General features: G+C 42.8%; 1 protein-coding gene across 5 annotated transcripts in view; it reads left to right on the top strand.

Moving 5' to 3' along the window:
• The window catches only part of SCAF8 (SR-related CTD associated factor 8), a 463,405-nt gene that overhangs the window by 94,961 nt on the left and 351,297 nt on the right, over positions 1 to 17,147 (top strand). For all 5 annotated transcript variants that reach the window (XR_012234161.1, XR_012234162.1, XR_012234163.1 and 2 more), the window contains 4 exons: positions 6,695 to 6,778; positions 10,037 to 10,081; positions 11,315 to 11,476; positions 12,327 to 12,480. Coding sequence is in view for 2 of the 5 variants with exons in the window: in XM_073585726.1 (XP_073441827.1) it covers positions 6,695 to 6,778; positions 10,037 to 10,081; positions 11,315 to 11,476; positions 12,327 to 12,480 (445 nt within the window). In the remaining 3 variants the exon portion in view is untranslated. The remainder of the gene's footprint in view (positions 1 to 6,694; positions 6,779 to 10,036; positions 10,082 to 11,314; positions 11,477 to 12,326; positions 12,481 to 17,147) is intronic.

Below are 17,147 nucleotides of genomic sequence, written 5' to 3'. Positions count from 1 at the left end.
ATGGGAGAGGGAGAAACCTAAATATTGGAGCAGTTCATAGATATGAACTATGAACTGCTCCAATAAAAGAGACTGTCCCCTCGATCACCAATTTATTATCCAAAATGTTCCGCCTAATCTGTCTCCGGCGTCTGTGAATAGCCGTAAAGTGACCGCTAGTCACGCTGGGTACTCATGATAGCGCTCATCATTGCCCCTGTCTAACGCTGCGCTCAGCGAGACCCTGCTGCTCTGTTGAGCATTGTCGTCACGACTTGGCGCCTCTTCATAGCAGTCACTTTACTAAATAAAAAAGCCCTCTGGAACCATATGGCGGATTTATAAAGAAACAAAACCAAACTACTCAGGGGAATAAAATAAGAGCTAATACTTGGATGTTGGATCTGGTGACAGGACCTCTTTAAGGCTGGTTTCACACGAGCGTTTTTTAGCGCTGTGCTTCGTGTGCGTCCATGCCTGCGTCCCTATCTTTAACATGGGGGCGCATGGTCTAGCGTATGCATGCGTTCGTATGCGTTTTCGTGCGCATGCTTTTTTGTACTGTGCGCTTTGGCGCGCCGGATGCAACCTGTTGCATTTTTGGTCCGTCCAACCTATCTCAAAAAACGCATGCACAAAAAAAAATCACATTACAGTCTATGGGAACGCAGACGTGTGATTGGACATGCGCACACCTGCTTTTAAAATCGCATGTGTTTTAAGAGTTAACATGACTAGAAACTGGTTAAAACGCATGCGCCTAAAAAAAGCAAACGCATACAAAACACATGATGCGTTTTTTGCATGCGATTCTATTGCGCACGAAGCGCAGCGCTAAAAAACGCTAGTGTGAAACTAGCCTAAGAGGTTATCGTTGCATATTTTGCCTTGAGCTTGGTTAATATTACACCTTAAGGGTATGTGCACACGTTGCGGATTCTGCTGCAGATTTTTCTGCTGCAGATTTGGCTAAATCCGCAGGTCAAAAGACCTACGTTGTCCCCTGCGGTTTGACACCTGTCATGGAGCAGGTGTCAAACCGCTGCGGATTCCGCACAAAGAATTGACATGCTACAGATTTAAAACCACAGCAAATCCGCGTGGAAAAATCTGCAGCATGTGCACAGCGTTTTTTGTTTTTCATTGATTTTAATGATACTGTACAACGCAGCAGAAACTGCAGCGGATCCGCAGCAGAATCCGCAACGTGTGCACACACCCTTAGGAACAGCTCTGCCTCAGTTTTGTGGTTGGGCTTATGTGTTACATTGGATGAACAGAACATAATATTGGCTTTTGAAGTGTTTTGGTCTCGCCCTATACTTTTTTTATTGCTTACTAATTGTATGTGGAAGAGGGGTATCCTGTTGATAATACTGCTGCTATGTTTTCAAGTTTTTAATGCTGTCTGTATTTGTCTGGACAAGTATAATAAAACTTATGGCCGGTATATTTCTCTGGCTTCTGTGCCTCCATATTGCCCTCTATTCTTTTTCTCTCAGTGGCTGTATGATTTTTTTTTGAGGATGGATTGCAGCACTTTTTTCATTTATTGTTTTTACTTTTCCCCCATGCACTTATTCGTCTGCATTTCATTTTCATGACCTTTGCTATTATGATGTGTCATTATGGAAAGATAGGATTCTAGTTTATGCCAAAATGGGTGCAATTGAAAGGGTTGTCCGGTCCAGATAGATGTCAGCAGTCACTCTGTGTGACTGCAAGCTTATGAATCCCCCCAGCGCACACACTGTGCTCTGCGGGGATTCGCCGGTTTCGGGAACCAGGACCAGAGGGTATGTGTGTGTTATACTTTCCACGGCTAGAGTTTGTCCAGTGGGCACGGCCTCGCTCCGTACACTTCTATAGAGCGAGGCCGCACACTGTAGACTGCCACGCTCGCTAGTCACTCAATACCAGTGTATGATCGAGGCTGCACCGACTGAATGGTCCCTAGCCTAGAGTATGTATAACTCATTCATACCTCTGGCTCCGGCTCTGAAACTAGCGAATATTCGCAGTGCCCAGTGTGTGCGATGGGGGATTCATAAGTTTGCATTCACAAAGAGTGACTGCTGACTTATCGATTTGGACTGGACAACCCCTTTAAAAATAAGAAGAAACATAACCTATTGTGCCTGTACAATCAAAGGTACTGCTTATTTTGAGCCAGCCATACACGGGATAGTTACCGACAGACAGCTATCCCTCCTGACTGCACATATACTCGTATGTAGCCTAGTTATGAAACCATGTTGAAGCAAATTGCATTGTCAATCGCATTCATGATTATTCACTGTGTGAGGGCAATAAAGGAAATCCAATTTGCCTAATCCCCATTTTCCCCCAGCATCTGCCATCTTATTTAGGACCTAGTGTTTAAATCACTCGTTTGTGTAACATGTATTTTTATTTTTTTCAAATGTCACAATCTTTATTTAAAAAAAAAAAAAAAATATATATATATTATGTTAATCTTGCCATTTTCACCCTGGCAGTTGGGACCTTTTTAGACTCATACAATAGGTGACATCACAGCTGACCCTGCTCCCCTTCACAATGACCTTTGCACATGCTCATTAGGTTGCGAAAAAGCAGAGCGTCGGGGAACGGGAGCAAGGTGGGCATGTGTTTTTTTTCCTTTTTTATGTTTTTACAGCATGTGTGTGTGTGTATGTATATGTATATATATATATATATATATATATATATATATATATATATATATATACAGTACAGACCAAAAGTTTGGACACACCTCATTCAAAGAGTTTTCTTTATTTTCATGACTATGAAAATTGTAGATTCACTCTGAAGGCATCAAAACTATGAATTAACACATGTGGAATTACATAATTAACAAAAAAATTGTGAAACAACTAAAAATATGTCTTATATTCTAGGTTCTTCAAAGTAGTCACCTTTTCCTTTGATTACTGCTTTGCACACTCTTGGCATTCTCTTGATGAGCTTAAAGAGGTAGTCATCGGAAATGGTTTTCACTTCACAGGTGTGCCCTGTCATGTTTAATAAGTGGGATTTCTTGCCTTATAAATGGGGTTGGGACCATCCGTTGTGTTGTGCAGAAGTCTGGTGTATACACAGCTGATTGTCCTACTGAATAGACTGTTAGAATTTGTACTATGGCAAGAAAAAAGCAGCAAAGTAAAGAAAAACGAGTGGTCACCATTACTTTAAGAAATGAAGGTCAGTCAGTCCGAAAAATTGGGAAAACTTTGAAAGTGTCCCCAAGTGCAGTGGCAAAAACCATCAAGTGCTACAAAGAAACTGGCTCACATGAGGACGGCTAGAGTCACCTCTGCTGTGGAGGATAAGTTCATCCGAGTCACCAGTCTCAGAAATCGCAGGTTAACAGCAGCTCAGATTAGAGACCAGGTCAATGCCACACAGAGTTCTAGCAGCAGACACATCTCTACAACAACTGTTAAGAGGAGACTTTGTGCAGTAGACTTTCATGGTAAAATAGCTGCTAGGAAACCACTGCTAAGGACAGGCAACAAGCAGAAGAGACTTGTTTGGCTAAAGAACACAAGGAATAGACATTAGACCAGTGGAAATCTGTGCTTTGGTCTGATGAGTCCAAATTTGAGATCTTTGGTTCCAACCACCGTGTCTTTGTGCGATGCAGAAAAGGTGAACGGATGGACTCTACATGCCTGGTTCTCACCGTGAAGCATGGAGGAGGAGGTGTGATGGTGTGGGGGTGCTTTGCTGGTGACACTGTTGGGGATTTATTCAAAATTGAAGGCATACCAGCATGGCTACCACAGCATCTTGCAGCGGCATGCTATGCCATCCGGTTTGCGTTTAGTTGGACCATCATTTATTTTTCAACAGGACAGTGACCCCAAACACACCTCCAGGCTGTGTAAAGGCTATTTGACCAAGAAGGAGAGTGATGGGGTGCTACACCAGATGACCTGGCCTCCACAGTCACCAGACCTGAACCCAATCGAGATGGTTTGGGGTGAGCTGGACTGCAGAGTGAAGGCAAAAGGGCCAACAAGTGCTAAGCATCTCTGGGAACTCCTTCAAGACTGTTGGAAGACCATTTCCGGTGACTACCTCTTGAAGCTCATCAAGAGAATGCCAAGAGTGTGCAAAGCAGTAATCAAAGCAAAAGGTGGCTACTTTGAAGAACCTAGAATATAAGACATACAAGTATTTTCAGTTGTTTCACACTTTTTTGTTAATTATATAATTCCACATGTGTTAATTCATAGTTTTGATGCCTTCAGAGTGAATCTACAATTTTCATAGTCATGAAAATGAAGAAAACGCCTTGAATGAGGTGTGTCCAAACGTTTGGTCTGTACTGTATATAATATAATATATACAGCTGTGGCAAAAATTAAGAGACCACTGCACAGTTTTATAAAAATCCGCTTCTCTACATGTCTGACAGCCATTCCATTCCAGTGTCAGTTGAATTCCAACCACAGTACACCTCATTCTACTTAATGTGCTTCTGATTAGGTGATCACTTGAACCAAATCTTATTTAACGAAGGAGAGTATAAAAAAAACCCTGCTGTGGTGGTCTCAATCCTCTTGCAATAGGACAAGCTTTATGGCAAAACAAGTGCTAGTAATATCCCAAAAGTAATAGGAATGAAAATATAACTTTTAGCCATGAAAAGTCTTGAGTGAGGAAAAGAAGGACTTAATTCTGGCTTGACTAGCAGAGGGATACAGTGAGCGTCATGTTGCCTCCAGCCTTAAAATTTCTAAGACGGCAGTCCATTACAACAAGGTCAGGCAGCAGACATTGGGGACAACAAAGATACAGACCGGCAGAGGGCGAAAACGACTCACAACTGACCGGGATGACCGTCATCTTATTCGAATGACACTCAGCAACTGCAGGATGACATCAAGTGACCTACAAAAGGAATGGCAGATGGGGTGAAGTGCACGACAAGAACAGTTCGTAGCAGGCTCCTAGAGACAGGGCTCAAAACTGTGCAGTGGTCTCTTAATTTTTGCCAAAACTGTGTGTATGTGTGGATATATATATATAATATTATAGGAGGTTATGTTGGAGCTCATGCTGTCTATAAGAGGCTGTATGGGGGGCTTATACAGTTTATGGGAGGCTGTGTGATAATTGTAGAGTAATGCACCTAGGACTACAGAACAGGAGAAGGAATTTGGTATTCTGGTTACAAGTAAGCTGAAACGGCCGTTGTCCGGCACCTCCCTCCTCTAGCATTCTTCTAACGTCCTGCATGTCCACATATCTATTGATGGAATTTATGTGAAATAAAGACGCACAGTTTTTCAGCTATATCGGTGAGTCCTGCATATTTCTCCTTTTTTCGCTTCACATTGAAATTTTCATGTTTTTTCTTGCAAGCACCTCCGTTTTTTGACTGAAATATATACCGCAATACTTCCGATAAATAGCTCCGTCTGTTAATGTGGTGATTTGTGTGCCCTAGTATGCCGTTCGTCTGTTTGCTCTTTGCTGGGATCTTACAAGTAAGCTGAGCAGCAGCACTCAATGTCAAGCAGCAGCCGCAGAAGCAAACAAGATTTTAGGGTGTATAAAAAGAGAGAGAAAATCCCGTCATCCCAATGTATTATTACCCCATTATAAATCACTGGTGAGGCCACATCTAGAATATGGGATCCAGTTTTGGGCCTCACATTTTAAAAAGTATATTCAGAAATGGGGTCTGTTCAAAGGCGGGCAACTAGATTATTACAAGGGATGGAAGGCCTCTCATATGAGGAGAGGTTGGAAAAGATGGGCTTATTTAGCTGAGAAAAAAGACGCCTCAGAGGAGATCTCATTTATATGTATAAATATGTGTTTCCAGTACAGCGTACTGCCACATGACTTATTCCTTCCAAGGACCATGTTAAGGACCAGGGAGCACTCATTATGGATGGAAGAAGGTGATTCCGGCAGCAAAATAAGAAAGGGTTCTTTACAGTTAGTCAGACTGTGGAATGCCCTAGCACAAGATGCAGTAATGGCAGACACTATAACAGCTCTAAAAATAAAAAGGGCTGGACGATTTCCTCAATACACATAACATTGCTGGTTATAGACGATTTAGTGATAAAATGTACAACTGGAGAAAGACATACATCTTTTTCATCCTATGTAACTATGTATACTATGTAATTTTGTGGGGGCTCGTACTGTTTATAGGAGGCTATGTGGGGGCTTATACTGTGATAGGGGGCAATGTCGGGGTTTATACTGTATACATGGAGCTATGTGGGTGCTCATACTATATAGGGTCTGTGTGGGGCTCACATGGTATATAGTGTGATGTCAACATACATATTTCATCTCAATATTAACTGATACAATTAATATTAGTATAACATAATTATAACTGATATAACTATTGAGCAGAATTAATTTCAGCCTATTGGTTGAGCCTCCACAACAGTCACGGCCTCTCGTGGCCCCTCAGGATATTGAATTGCCCACCCTTGAGTTAAAATCTAAAAAAAGCCCCAGTTGCCAGTGTGAGAATTGTAAGATTTCGGTTGTTTTTTTTTTTTAATGCAGATTGTGGTATGGATTAAAAAAGGAGCCCTGGATATAACCCACAAGCCAGATGTAAACTTTCTGCCATTTTCTGATGATAACTTCCTTTTATGACTCGCCTCTGTTTTCAGTAATACAATTCCTTAGGCACCTAGTGATTCTTGTGACTTCCTTGATGTCTTCACAGTTATACTCGCTAAATGATTACAAGCCGCCGATTTCCAAGGCTAAAATGACTCAGATCACAAAGTCTGCAATTAAAGCGTTAAAGGTAAGAAACTGTATTTTGGGAACTCGGTGAACTCTTCCTGCCTCGATCAGATTCAGAGGGTACATTAATCATTAGTGTTATAGGAACTGCTGGCGGTTTCATTTATAGGTTTAGAATGGATCATCGTTTTTCACACTTTTTAATACGTTGCTACATAGACACCGGTATACCACCTGAAGAGCCATGTGCGTGTACACAAGCATTTGGCTTCTCTTTCATATTAACCTCTTACTAGGGTCATCCAAGAGAATATAGAAACTTCAGACAAGCAGCAATCCTGGCCTGTCCAACGTCTCGTCCCCGAGGTATCGGACGTGGCAATGGCATGAAAAGATTATTAAACAGCTTCTCTGACTGTCATTCTTTTTTCATTTTTCTTGCAATGGATTGATTAAAAATAATAAATCGAGATTTTCCTCACATTCCATTACCCCTTGGATTCAGTGGACCCTGATTCTGAGGTCTTCGCTGGCTCCAGAAACAGTGTCTGCCACTTTTGGAAGTTCCATCCCTGCTGAGTCCTGCGATTGGCGGATGCAGTCTGGTGACTATTAGGCCGGGTGCCCACAATCCGGAACAGCAGTGCTTTGGAGGCAGCGTATGTTCGCTGCGTCCAAAGTGCAGGTGTCTATTGAAGACAGATGAATCCGCATGTGTTCAAGGAATCGTGCGGCTTTACCACAGCCAATACATTCTGTTGGTGTCATTTCTATTCTCTGCTGTGGTTTTGAAAGCCGCACGCATGTCAGTGTCCGCGAGTGATCTGCAGGTGACTCTGCACTCTCGGTGGACATGCGCTATGCTGCCACAGCAGTTCCTGATCGTGGGCATATACCTTTAGAATTCGTCACTGGAGATCACCGCTCTGGATTTGTAGAGGTGCACTGGAAGGGAAAAATTTCTCCGTTTATTATTTTTAATCATTCCATTGCTAAATTATTTTACAGTCACACATCCCCTTAAATTGTTTTAGATGTGCAGCTTTTCATTGTCTAAATGTGCATTTTTTGTTTCTTTTAGTTTTTTTTTTTTTCAATATTTTTTCTTTCCTGTTTTTTTGCAGAATTGTAGTTTTTAATGATCCTGTATTGCGGTACATATAATATACAGAATGCTTTTTTTTTTATTCATTTTTTTCTAGGGTAAAAAAAAAACTGCCATTATTTCGATTTACTTTTTGAGTATTCATAATTATTCTACAGGTCACCACTGTTTCAGCAATGTTTTTTTAAATGCTTTTTGCTGCTGCAACACAATTTTTGTGGTACTGCATGCTAAGACTATGTTCACACTAAGTTTTTGATAGGAGTTCAAAAGCCACAAGTTTTCATGCAGAAATCACTTTCGTAAACTTCCTTTTTGGGGGAACTTTTTCTTTTCCTGGCTTGAAAACTTTGGAACAGATTATCCTGAAGAGTTTTGTTTGCAGTCTTTTAATTAGACAGTGTCTACAGGTGGAGATATTTTCTTCAGGATTCTCTTAAAAGAAGTTACGTGCACTTGTTTTTTCCCCTCCAAGAGTTTTTCAAAACCGCTTTGAAGAGAAAAAAAAAGATCCAAAATCTCCTTAAATGAACAGTAAGGCTGCGTGCCCACGTTGCGTTTTTTAAGCGTTTTTTCCGCTGCAGAAACGCTTAAAAAAACGCTAACAAAACACATTCCAATGCAATCCTATGGGATTCCGCAGTTGCTGTGCCAATGCTGCGGATTTTTCTGCTGCGGAATCACATAGTAGTAAAATCCGCAGCATGTCCATTAATTCTGTGGAATCGCGGCGATTCCGCCACCGTAAGGCTACTTGCACACTTGCGTTATCAGTGCTCGGCGCCGCTAAGCTCCACCCCCGGCGGCGCCCCCTCCGGTCAGCTCCTCCTATGGTCGCATGACGCTGCATGCGATCAGCGTACCCTATATTTAGCGTTGGGTACGCTGGCCGTGCGCTGGTATGGTTTTGCCGGCGCATGCGCCCTTTTTGCGCTGCGCCGAGCGCAATAAAATGTAATATGGTGCCTTTGCAGCACATCGGCTATGCCCACCATGCGTAAAGTGAGCACTTCATGTGCGGATGGTACCCAGGGTCAGCAGGAGAGGAGACTCCTCCATGCCCTGGGTACCATATTCCTGTAAAAAAATAGAATCCCGGCACTCATCGGCACTGCCAGCAACTTCCTTTCCCAGGGATGCATTGCATGAATGACCTCTGATGGCGTAGCATCACGCAAGACCGCTGTGTCATCAGAGGTCATTCGGGCAAGGCATCCCTGGGAACAGAAGTTGCCAGCAGCGCCAATGAGGACCGGGAGGACTCTGGGGGCTGACAGAAGGTAAGTATATATCTATTTTTTTTTTTTTATTATTATTTTTAACATTCTGTCTTTTACTATTGATGCTGCATAGGCAGTATCAATAGTAAAAAGTTGGTCACACTTGTCAAGCACTATGCTTGTGTGTGATCAACCTGTCAATCACTTTTCCAAACGATGCTTCCAATCGCTTGGAAAAGCGCTAGCATTCTGCAAGCTAAAAATGCTTATGTTTTGCAGGAAAGCGCATGCGGCAGGCAGTTGCGGAAATGCGGACAATTTCGCAGCATTTCTGCAACGTGGGCACATAGCCTAAATTGGATTTCCCAAGAGATGAAGTGGAAGAGTTTTTCAAGAGGTTTCAAAGTAGTTTTCTAGTAGGATTTTGGAGAATTTCCACGCCAAAAACCTCTGAAAAAACTGTGTGTGAACGTAACCTAAGATTCAAAACCTTTTTTATCTACTGAGCATTATCAGGGCTTGTTTTCTCAAGGGACGTTTTATAGTGTTCAGGGCTTGTTAGTGTTAGGGCTTGTTTTCTCAAGGGACGTTTTATAGTGTTCATTTTGGGTTACATACGACTTTGATTTTCTGGCAGGATGAAGAATAAAGCAGGCAATTAATGACCTCTTGGGATAAGTAATGCGTTTTTTAGTAGTACAGGGATCCCTCTTAAATCAGTGATGTGCCGTGGTTCCTCTGTACCACGCCATGTGAGTGCTGAGATCAGGCCAGCCATTGTAGCAGGGTGTCAGTGGTATGTCTCAGTACTGTGGGGTGCAGAAACACCAGGGGGTACGGCTGCGCATAGCGAAATGCTCCCAACATCCACCTTCAGGCTTTAATGCAAATAGCATCCTATCCAATCTGTTGAAAAGGAATCTCTCTGAATGGTCATTTAAAAATATCCTGCCAAATGTATGCCTCACTGTTTCCTGTTATGTTTTGTTTTTAGTTCTACAAGCACGTGGTTCAGAGTGTTGAGAAATTTATCCAGAAGGTAATTTTAGCTTTTCTTTCATTTTCCTGAAGCAAACAGCCCTGCGGAGAACACAGGGGAAATATCCTGCCAATCCTTGGATTTTGGACAGTATATGGCTGAAGCATGGCGCCTAGCCAAGTTGGGGGCCTAAGGGTATCTTCACACAGCCTTTTCTAATGTGGGTTTTCAAGTGGATTTGCTTAAAAATATCCATGGGAACATCCCCTATCACAGCCTCCTCTTGAGAGTTTTCTTACAGCTAGACATAGGAAGGATAATAAGATGAGGAGGGAAATGAACTGATCTTTTGTAATAAATAGTGAAGATTTTATTTGTATATTTCTTAACTTCAATGGGGTTGCCCCATGTGGGACAGTTCTGGCGCATTAATGTGATCCACCCCTGCTAGAACGGAGCCCCAGTGCACGCTGTAAGGAACAACAAGGTGCAGAGCGCAATATGCCATAAAAACCCTTTATTTTTAGAATATGAATCAAGATAAGGACACTGAAGATATAGTTTGAGTTTTTGATTTTATCCCCAACCAGAAATGTAGCCAGCAGGAAACGCCATCTCTTTACTTTCCTATTTTTTTCAATCCCCTTCTAGTTTTGGATGACAAAACTGCACTTGTGGCTCCAATAGAGCGATCACAGGAGAAGCTGCAGGGGAGGCTTCGGGTCCACGGACATGTTATCATCTGGTTCACCATAGTATCCTGCTGTCAGTTTTAGGGTCACACAACCGTATATTCTCTCCTGAGAGAATCAGATTGATTATGTTAATGACACTTTGATCAAATTGATTTGTGTTTAGTGTGAGTCCACAGAAATTGGACTGCACTCGGATGTCATGCGTGTGCAGTCAAATGATTTCCACGCACCTGTAGACTTGAATGGGTGAGTGGCATCCGCTGTAAATTAGAGCACGCTGCAATTTTTCTCATTCCAAATTAACATGACAAAAAATGCTGATCTGCAGTCTCATAGGATAACATTGGTCCGATTGCTGTTGGAGAAAACATCAGATAGCACTCGTCCGATGTATAGGCTCGTGTGAGCGAGCCATCAAACTCCTGGCAAGAGGGTCACGTGCTTCATAAGTTGGGCTGAGTTCTGTCTCCACACAGTGAATTGTTTAATAATACAATATAAAGAGATGTTTTATGCGGCTGAGACCTTGTAAATAAATGAGCTGTGACCTGTAGGTTTCCTTCCCTCTTCTGATCTCTCTACTTTTGTGTAATTGCAGTGTAAACCTGAATACAAAGTTCCAGGTCTCTATGTGATCGACTCCATTGTTCGGCAGTCCAGGCATCAGTTTGGTCAGGATAAGGATGTTTTTGCTCCACGATTCAGCAACAACATAATTAGCACTTTCCAGAATTTGTATCGCTGTCCAGCAGATGATAAGGTATATATACGTTTGATACTGTATGGATTGAAAGGCAATTTACTTTCTTTAATGGTGTGAACAGCTTAAAATGTTTATTACCATGTAGAGAAAATCTAACGTCTTTCAGCAAATGTTGTTTGCTATAGGTGGCATATTGCTTTCAGTGGTAAGTATGTGTATTCATATAATGTAGGTGAGTTATATATAATAGTGCCATATTCAATAGATGGAGGTATAATTGTGTCCCTGTAGCCAGTGAGCTGCTATATTCACCAGATACGGAGGTCCATCACAGAATAGTATACTATTTGTTGGCTGGTTTTTGCAGTGGGTCCCGATGGTGGCCGGATGCAGACCCTGTGGCCACAAGTGGGGGCATATCTCATTAGTTGGTACTCATGCAGTGTGCACTTAGTCTTGGTCCCCTTGACTGTAACTTTGCTTCTGTCATGGTTCTGGAGTACTTCAGAACCACTGGAGGCCCACTGATGACACAACGATTGGATCTTCGGGGAACAGTTGTATGTCCTGTGCATGCAGTTGTGGAGCCAGACGGAGGAAACAACCTGTGCCTGCTGCATTGTCTATGAATGAACATGCTATGAGGGATGAAACCCGGCATAATATGTTCTGAAAAGGGTATTAGACGCCTCCAAAACCTTACATTATTCACTGATGGAAGTTAGATTTGTTTTTTGATGGAAACTTTTCTTATCTGTTCACATGTAAGAAATATTAAGGGTCAGTTAACACTAGGCACATGGGACAATATTTAGCATTGAGAATTAGTTGCACATGATGATCCATACTGACGAATACGTTTCTTTGGCAAGTCCTTGTGATATGTATGTGTTATGTGTGCTTGCAGAGCAAGATTGTACGAGTCCTGAACTTGTGGCAGAAGAATAACGTGTTCAAGAGTGAGATTATCCAACCACTGCTTGATATGGCTGCCGGTATTCCTCCTCCCGTAGTCACCCCTATCTTGCCTAGTACTGCCGCAGCTGTTGGCAACACGCCAGGTAAGGTCTTTATTAGTGTACTGTTCCAGTACGCAGCGTCCTGATGCTAATTTATACAGCAGCGATACATGTAGGGTCTATCCCCACTAATCAGCATTCTACTTGGCACGATGGATCCCATATTAGGTCTAGTAGGTCTATTGTATGCCATTATTCTTTCCATTTTTTGGATGCGAGTACTATTTATCATTATACGTACACTCCCTGACAGAAGTTATGTCGCTTATCCATGTTATGTAAATAAAAGCTTATAACCTGGCGTTAAATTCATCCATTGGTTGTATAAATTATTCTTTTGAAAGCTGAAACCCTCCAAAATGTGATTTAGCTTAAGAAAATAAATTGCCTTCAATGCAGAAATATTGATCATTTAATGGACACAGAATGGTCAGATTTTGGCAAGACAAAAGTTTTGTCGGCCACAGAAAGTAATGTGATATTCAAACAAATAATTAACTTAAAATACAAATATATGTTGCATAACATTGGTGAATGAAGTTGTGGTGCTGTTAGAGTCATATTTAATATTTTGTGTGACTTCCATGAGCTTGAAGGACTGCATCCATATGCGGTTCAACAATGATTCATACAATTTATTAATGAAGTCATCAGGATTAGCAAAGAATGCAGTCTTACATGCCTCCCAGAGTTCATCTAGATTCTTTGGTTTTGTCTTCCAAGCGTCCTCTTTCATCCTACCCCAAACATGCTCAATGATGTTCATGACTGGTGACTGGGCTGGCCAGTCCTTGAGCACCTTGATCTTTTTTGTCTGGAGGAACTTTGTTGTAAAGATGGATGTATGAGTTGGAGCACCATCCTGCTGCAGAATTTGACCCCTTTTATGATTTGGAATATATGAGGTAGCTAATACTTCTTGATATTTTAGGCTATTGATATTGCCTTCCACCTTCCAAATATTTCACACACCCCCATACTGAATGTAACCCCAGACCATGATCTTTCCACCACCAAATGTAACTGTTTTCTGGGTGTATTTTGGATCCATATGGGCTCCAGTAGGTCTCCTGCAGTATTTGCGGTGGCTGTTGTGTAATTCTACTGAAGATTCATAAGAGAAATTCACCTTCTGCCACTTTTCCAGCGTCCATCTGTTTAGCAGGCTATGGGACTTGGCAAATGCCACACGTTTTTTTATTTGCCTTTTGTTTAGTGCTGGCTTCTGTGCACTGAGTCGACCATGGAGTCCATTTCGAGACAGAATCCTTTTTTTTGGAAGTGCATTGAGCAGCAGGGTGGTTTGCTGGTAAAAGGGAAAAAAACCCCAACTATTTAAATCTTCTGCCTGAGCGAGTGTGAACGAGCTGAGTGTGACCTGAGCGTAAGTGCGAACTGTGGTAAGTATGTGACTTGTGATTCAGTGACTTTGGATTCAGGGAGTTTCCAAGGGAGGAATTATTGAATTGCTGTTATATTTTATTAATACTTATTTATTTTTACTTATCTTTTCTGTCTGGTGCAATCCCCATTAGGAATATGCTCCACTATTGCCAATGCCATCCAGTGCACGTCTTGCCGCATGTATGAAATCCTTGAACAGCCGGTCGAGGGTGCATACTGCTGTGCGAGATGTGAGCATGTTGTGCATTTGGAAGCCCAGATACTGGATCTAAATGTGTAGCTGGCAACACTGAGATCCATAGACAATATGGAAAGGAGTCTTCTGCTCACTGAGCAGACGCTCAATGGGATAGATGAAGGGGAGATGCTAGGTAGGAGCTGCAGGACAGTGAAACAGCAAGCTGGGTGACAGAAGGCGGGGTAGAGGGAAGAGCGTCAGGGAGGCTAGTCCTGATCTGGCACACCCCAATAAGTTTGCTAAGTTGGCAGATGAGGGGAGTGTCAGTGCAGGAGTAGCACTGCTGCAACAAGGCATGTCCTCTGAAAGCCGGAGGAGTGTCTGCTCCAGTAAGGGGGGAAATAGGAGAGCAGGGCAGGCCAGACAGGTGCTGGTAGTGGGGGACTCAATTATTAGGGGAACAGATAGGGCAATCTTGTCACAAAGACAGGGATCGTCGAATGGTGTGCTGCCTACCTGGCGCTCGAGTCCGACACATCGCTGATCGGGTTGACAGATGACTGGGAGGGGCTGGTGAGGATCCAGGGGTCATGGTGCACATTTGCACAAATGACAAAGTTAGAGGTAGGTGGAAGGTCCTTAAAGATGATTTCAGGGAATTAGGCTGCAAACTTAAAGCAAGGACCTCCAAGGTGGTATTTTGGGAAATATTTCCTGTACTACGTGCCACGCCAGAGAGGCAACGGGAGATTAGGGAGGTTAATAAGTGGCTCAGGAATTGGTGTAGGAAGGAGGGGTTTGGGTTCCTGCAGAACTGGGCCGACTTCAGTTGGCTACAGGTTTTACGCTAGGGACGGGCTGCACCTCAATGGGGAGGGTGCAGCTGTGCTGGGGGAGAAAATGGCTAGAAGGTTGGAGGAGTGTTTAAACTAGGGACTAGGGGGAGGGTATTCCTTTTATAGGAGGGGAAGACAGTGCAGATAGAGACCTGGGCACAAATAAAGAAATTGGGGGTGGGGTTAGAACAGTTAATAATTTAAGAAAGAATAGAGGTACAGAGAGATATACACTCACTGGCCACTTTATTAGGTACACCTGTCCAACTGTGTGTTAAGACTTAATTTCTAATCAGCCAATCACATGGCGGCAACTCAGTGCATTTAGGCATGTAGACATGGTCAAGACAATCTCCTGCAGTTCAAACCGAGCATCAGTATGGGGAAGAAAGGTGATTTGAGTGCCTTTGAACGTGGCATGATTGTTGGTGCCAGAAGGGCTGGTCTGAGAATTTCAGAAACTGCTGATCTACTGGGATTTTCACGCACAACCATCTCTAGGGTTTACAGAGAATGGTCCGAAAAAGAAAAAAAATCCAGTGAGCGGCAGTTCTGTGGCCGGAAATGCCATGTTGATGCCAGAGGTCAGAGGAGAATGGGCAGACTGGTTCGAGCTGATAGAAAGGCAACAGTGACTCAAATTGCCACCCGTTACAACCAAGGTAGGCAGAAGAGCATCTCTGAACGCACAGTGCGTCGAACTTTGAGGCAGATGGGCTACAGCAGCAGAAGACCACACTGGGTACCACTCCTCTCAGCTAAGAACAGGAAACTGAGGCTACAATTTGCACAAGCTCATCGAAATTGGACAGTAGAAGATTGGAAAAACGTTGCCTGGTCTGATGAGTCTCGATTTCTGCTGCGACATTCGGATGGTAGGGTCAGAATTTGGCGTAAACAACATGAAAGCATGGATCCATCCTGCCTTGTATCAACGGTTCAGGCTGGTGGTGGTGGTGTCATGGTGTGGGGAATTTTTTCTGGGCACTCTTTGGGCCCCTTGGTACCAATTGAGCATCGTTGCAACGCCACAGCCTACCTGAGTATTGTTGCTGACCATGTCCATCCCTTTATGACCACAATGTACCCAACATATGATGGCTACTTTCAGCAGGATAATGCGCCATGTCATAAAGCTCGAATCATCTCAGATTGGTTTCTTGAACATGACAATGAGTTTACTGTACTCAAATGGCCTCCTCAGTCACCAGATCTCAATCCAATAGAGCATCTTTGGGATGTGGTGGAACGGGAGATTCGCATCAGGGATGTGCAGCCGACAAATCTGCGCCAACTGTGTGATGCCATCATGTCAATATGGTCCAAAATCTCTGAGGAATGCTTCCAGCACCTTATTGAATCTCTGCCACGAAGAATTGAGGCGGTTCTGAAGGCAAAAGGGGGTCCAACCACTTACTAGCATGGTGTACCTAATAAAGTGGCCAGTGAGTGTATAAAGTGCATGTATACTAATGCCAGAAGCCTCGCCAACAAAATGGAGGAATTAGAATTAATTTTGTTGTAACATAATTATGACATGGTGGGGATATCTGAGACATGGCTGGATGAGAGCCATGACTGGGCTGTTAATGTACAGGGCTATAGTCTGTTCAGAAATGACCGTACAAATATGCAAGGGGGAGGCGTGTGTTTATATGTAAAATCATCCTTAAAACCCATCCTGCGTGATAATATATATGAATCTAATGAAAATGTAGAGTCCCTGTGGGTGGAGATAAGGGGAGGGGGAAAAATAATAAATTACTGATAGGGGTTTGTTATAAGTCTCCAAAAATAATGGAAGCAACAGAGAATATCCTCATAAAGCAAATAGATGAAGCTGCGACTCAAGGAGAAGTCATTATTATGGGGGACTTCAACTACCCTGAAATACATTGGGGAACCGAAACCTGCAGTTCCAGCAAAGGTAATAGGTTTCTGACAACGATGTGAGACAATTACCTTTCACAACTGGTTCAGGACCCAACATGAGGGGGGCACTGCTAGACCTAATATTAACCAACAGGCCAGACCGCATATCAAATGTAAGGGTTGGGGGTCACTTGGGTAATAGTGATCACAAATTAATAAGTTTTCATGTATCCTTTAATAAGGTGTGTAGTAGAGGGGTAACAAGGACACTAATCTTCAGGAAAGCAAATTTCCAACGGATGAGAGATGATCTTGGTGCAATTAACTGGGACGATATCCTGAGACATAAAAATACACAAAGAAAATGGGAGACGTTTATTAGCATCCTGAATAGGACCTGTGCACAATATATACCATAT

Source organism: Dendrobates tinctorius, unplaced genomic scaffold, assembly GCF_039654945.1.
Source record: "Dendrobates tinctorius isolate UK_male_01 unplaced genomic scaffold, ASM3965494v1 ptg000087l, whole genome shotgun sequence".
In the NCBI taxonomy this organism is placed as follows: Eukaryota; Metazoa; Chordata; class Amphibia; order Anura; family Dendrobatidae; genus Dendrobates; species Dendrobates tinctorius.
The sequence above is the reverse complement of the archived record's forward strand: the minus strand, read 5'-3'. Positions and strand labels throughout refer to the sequence as shown.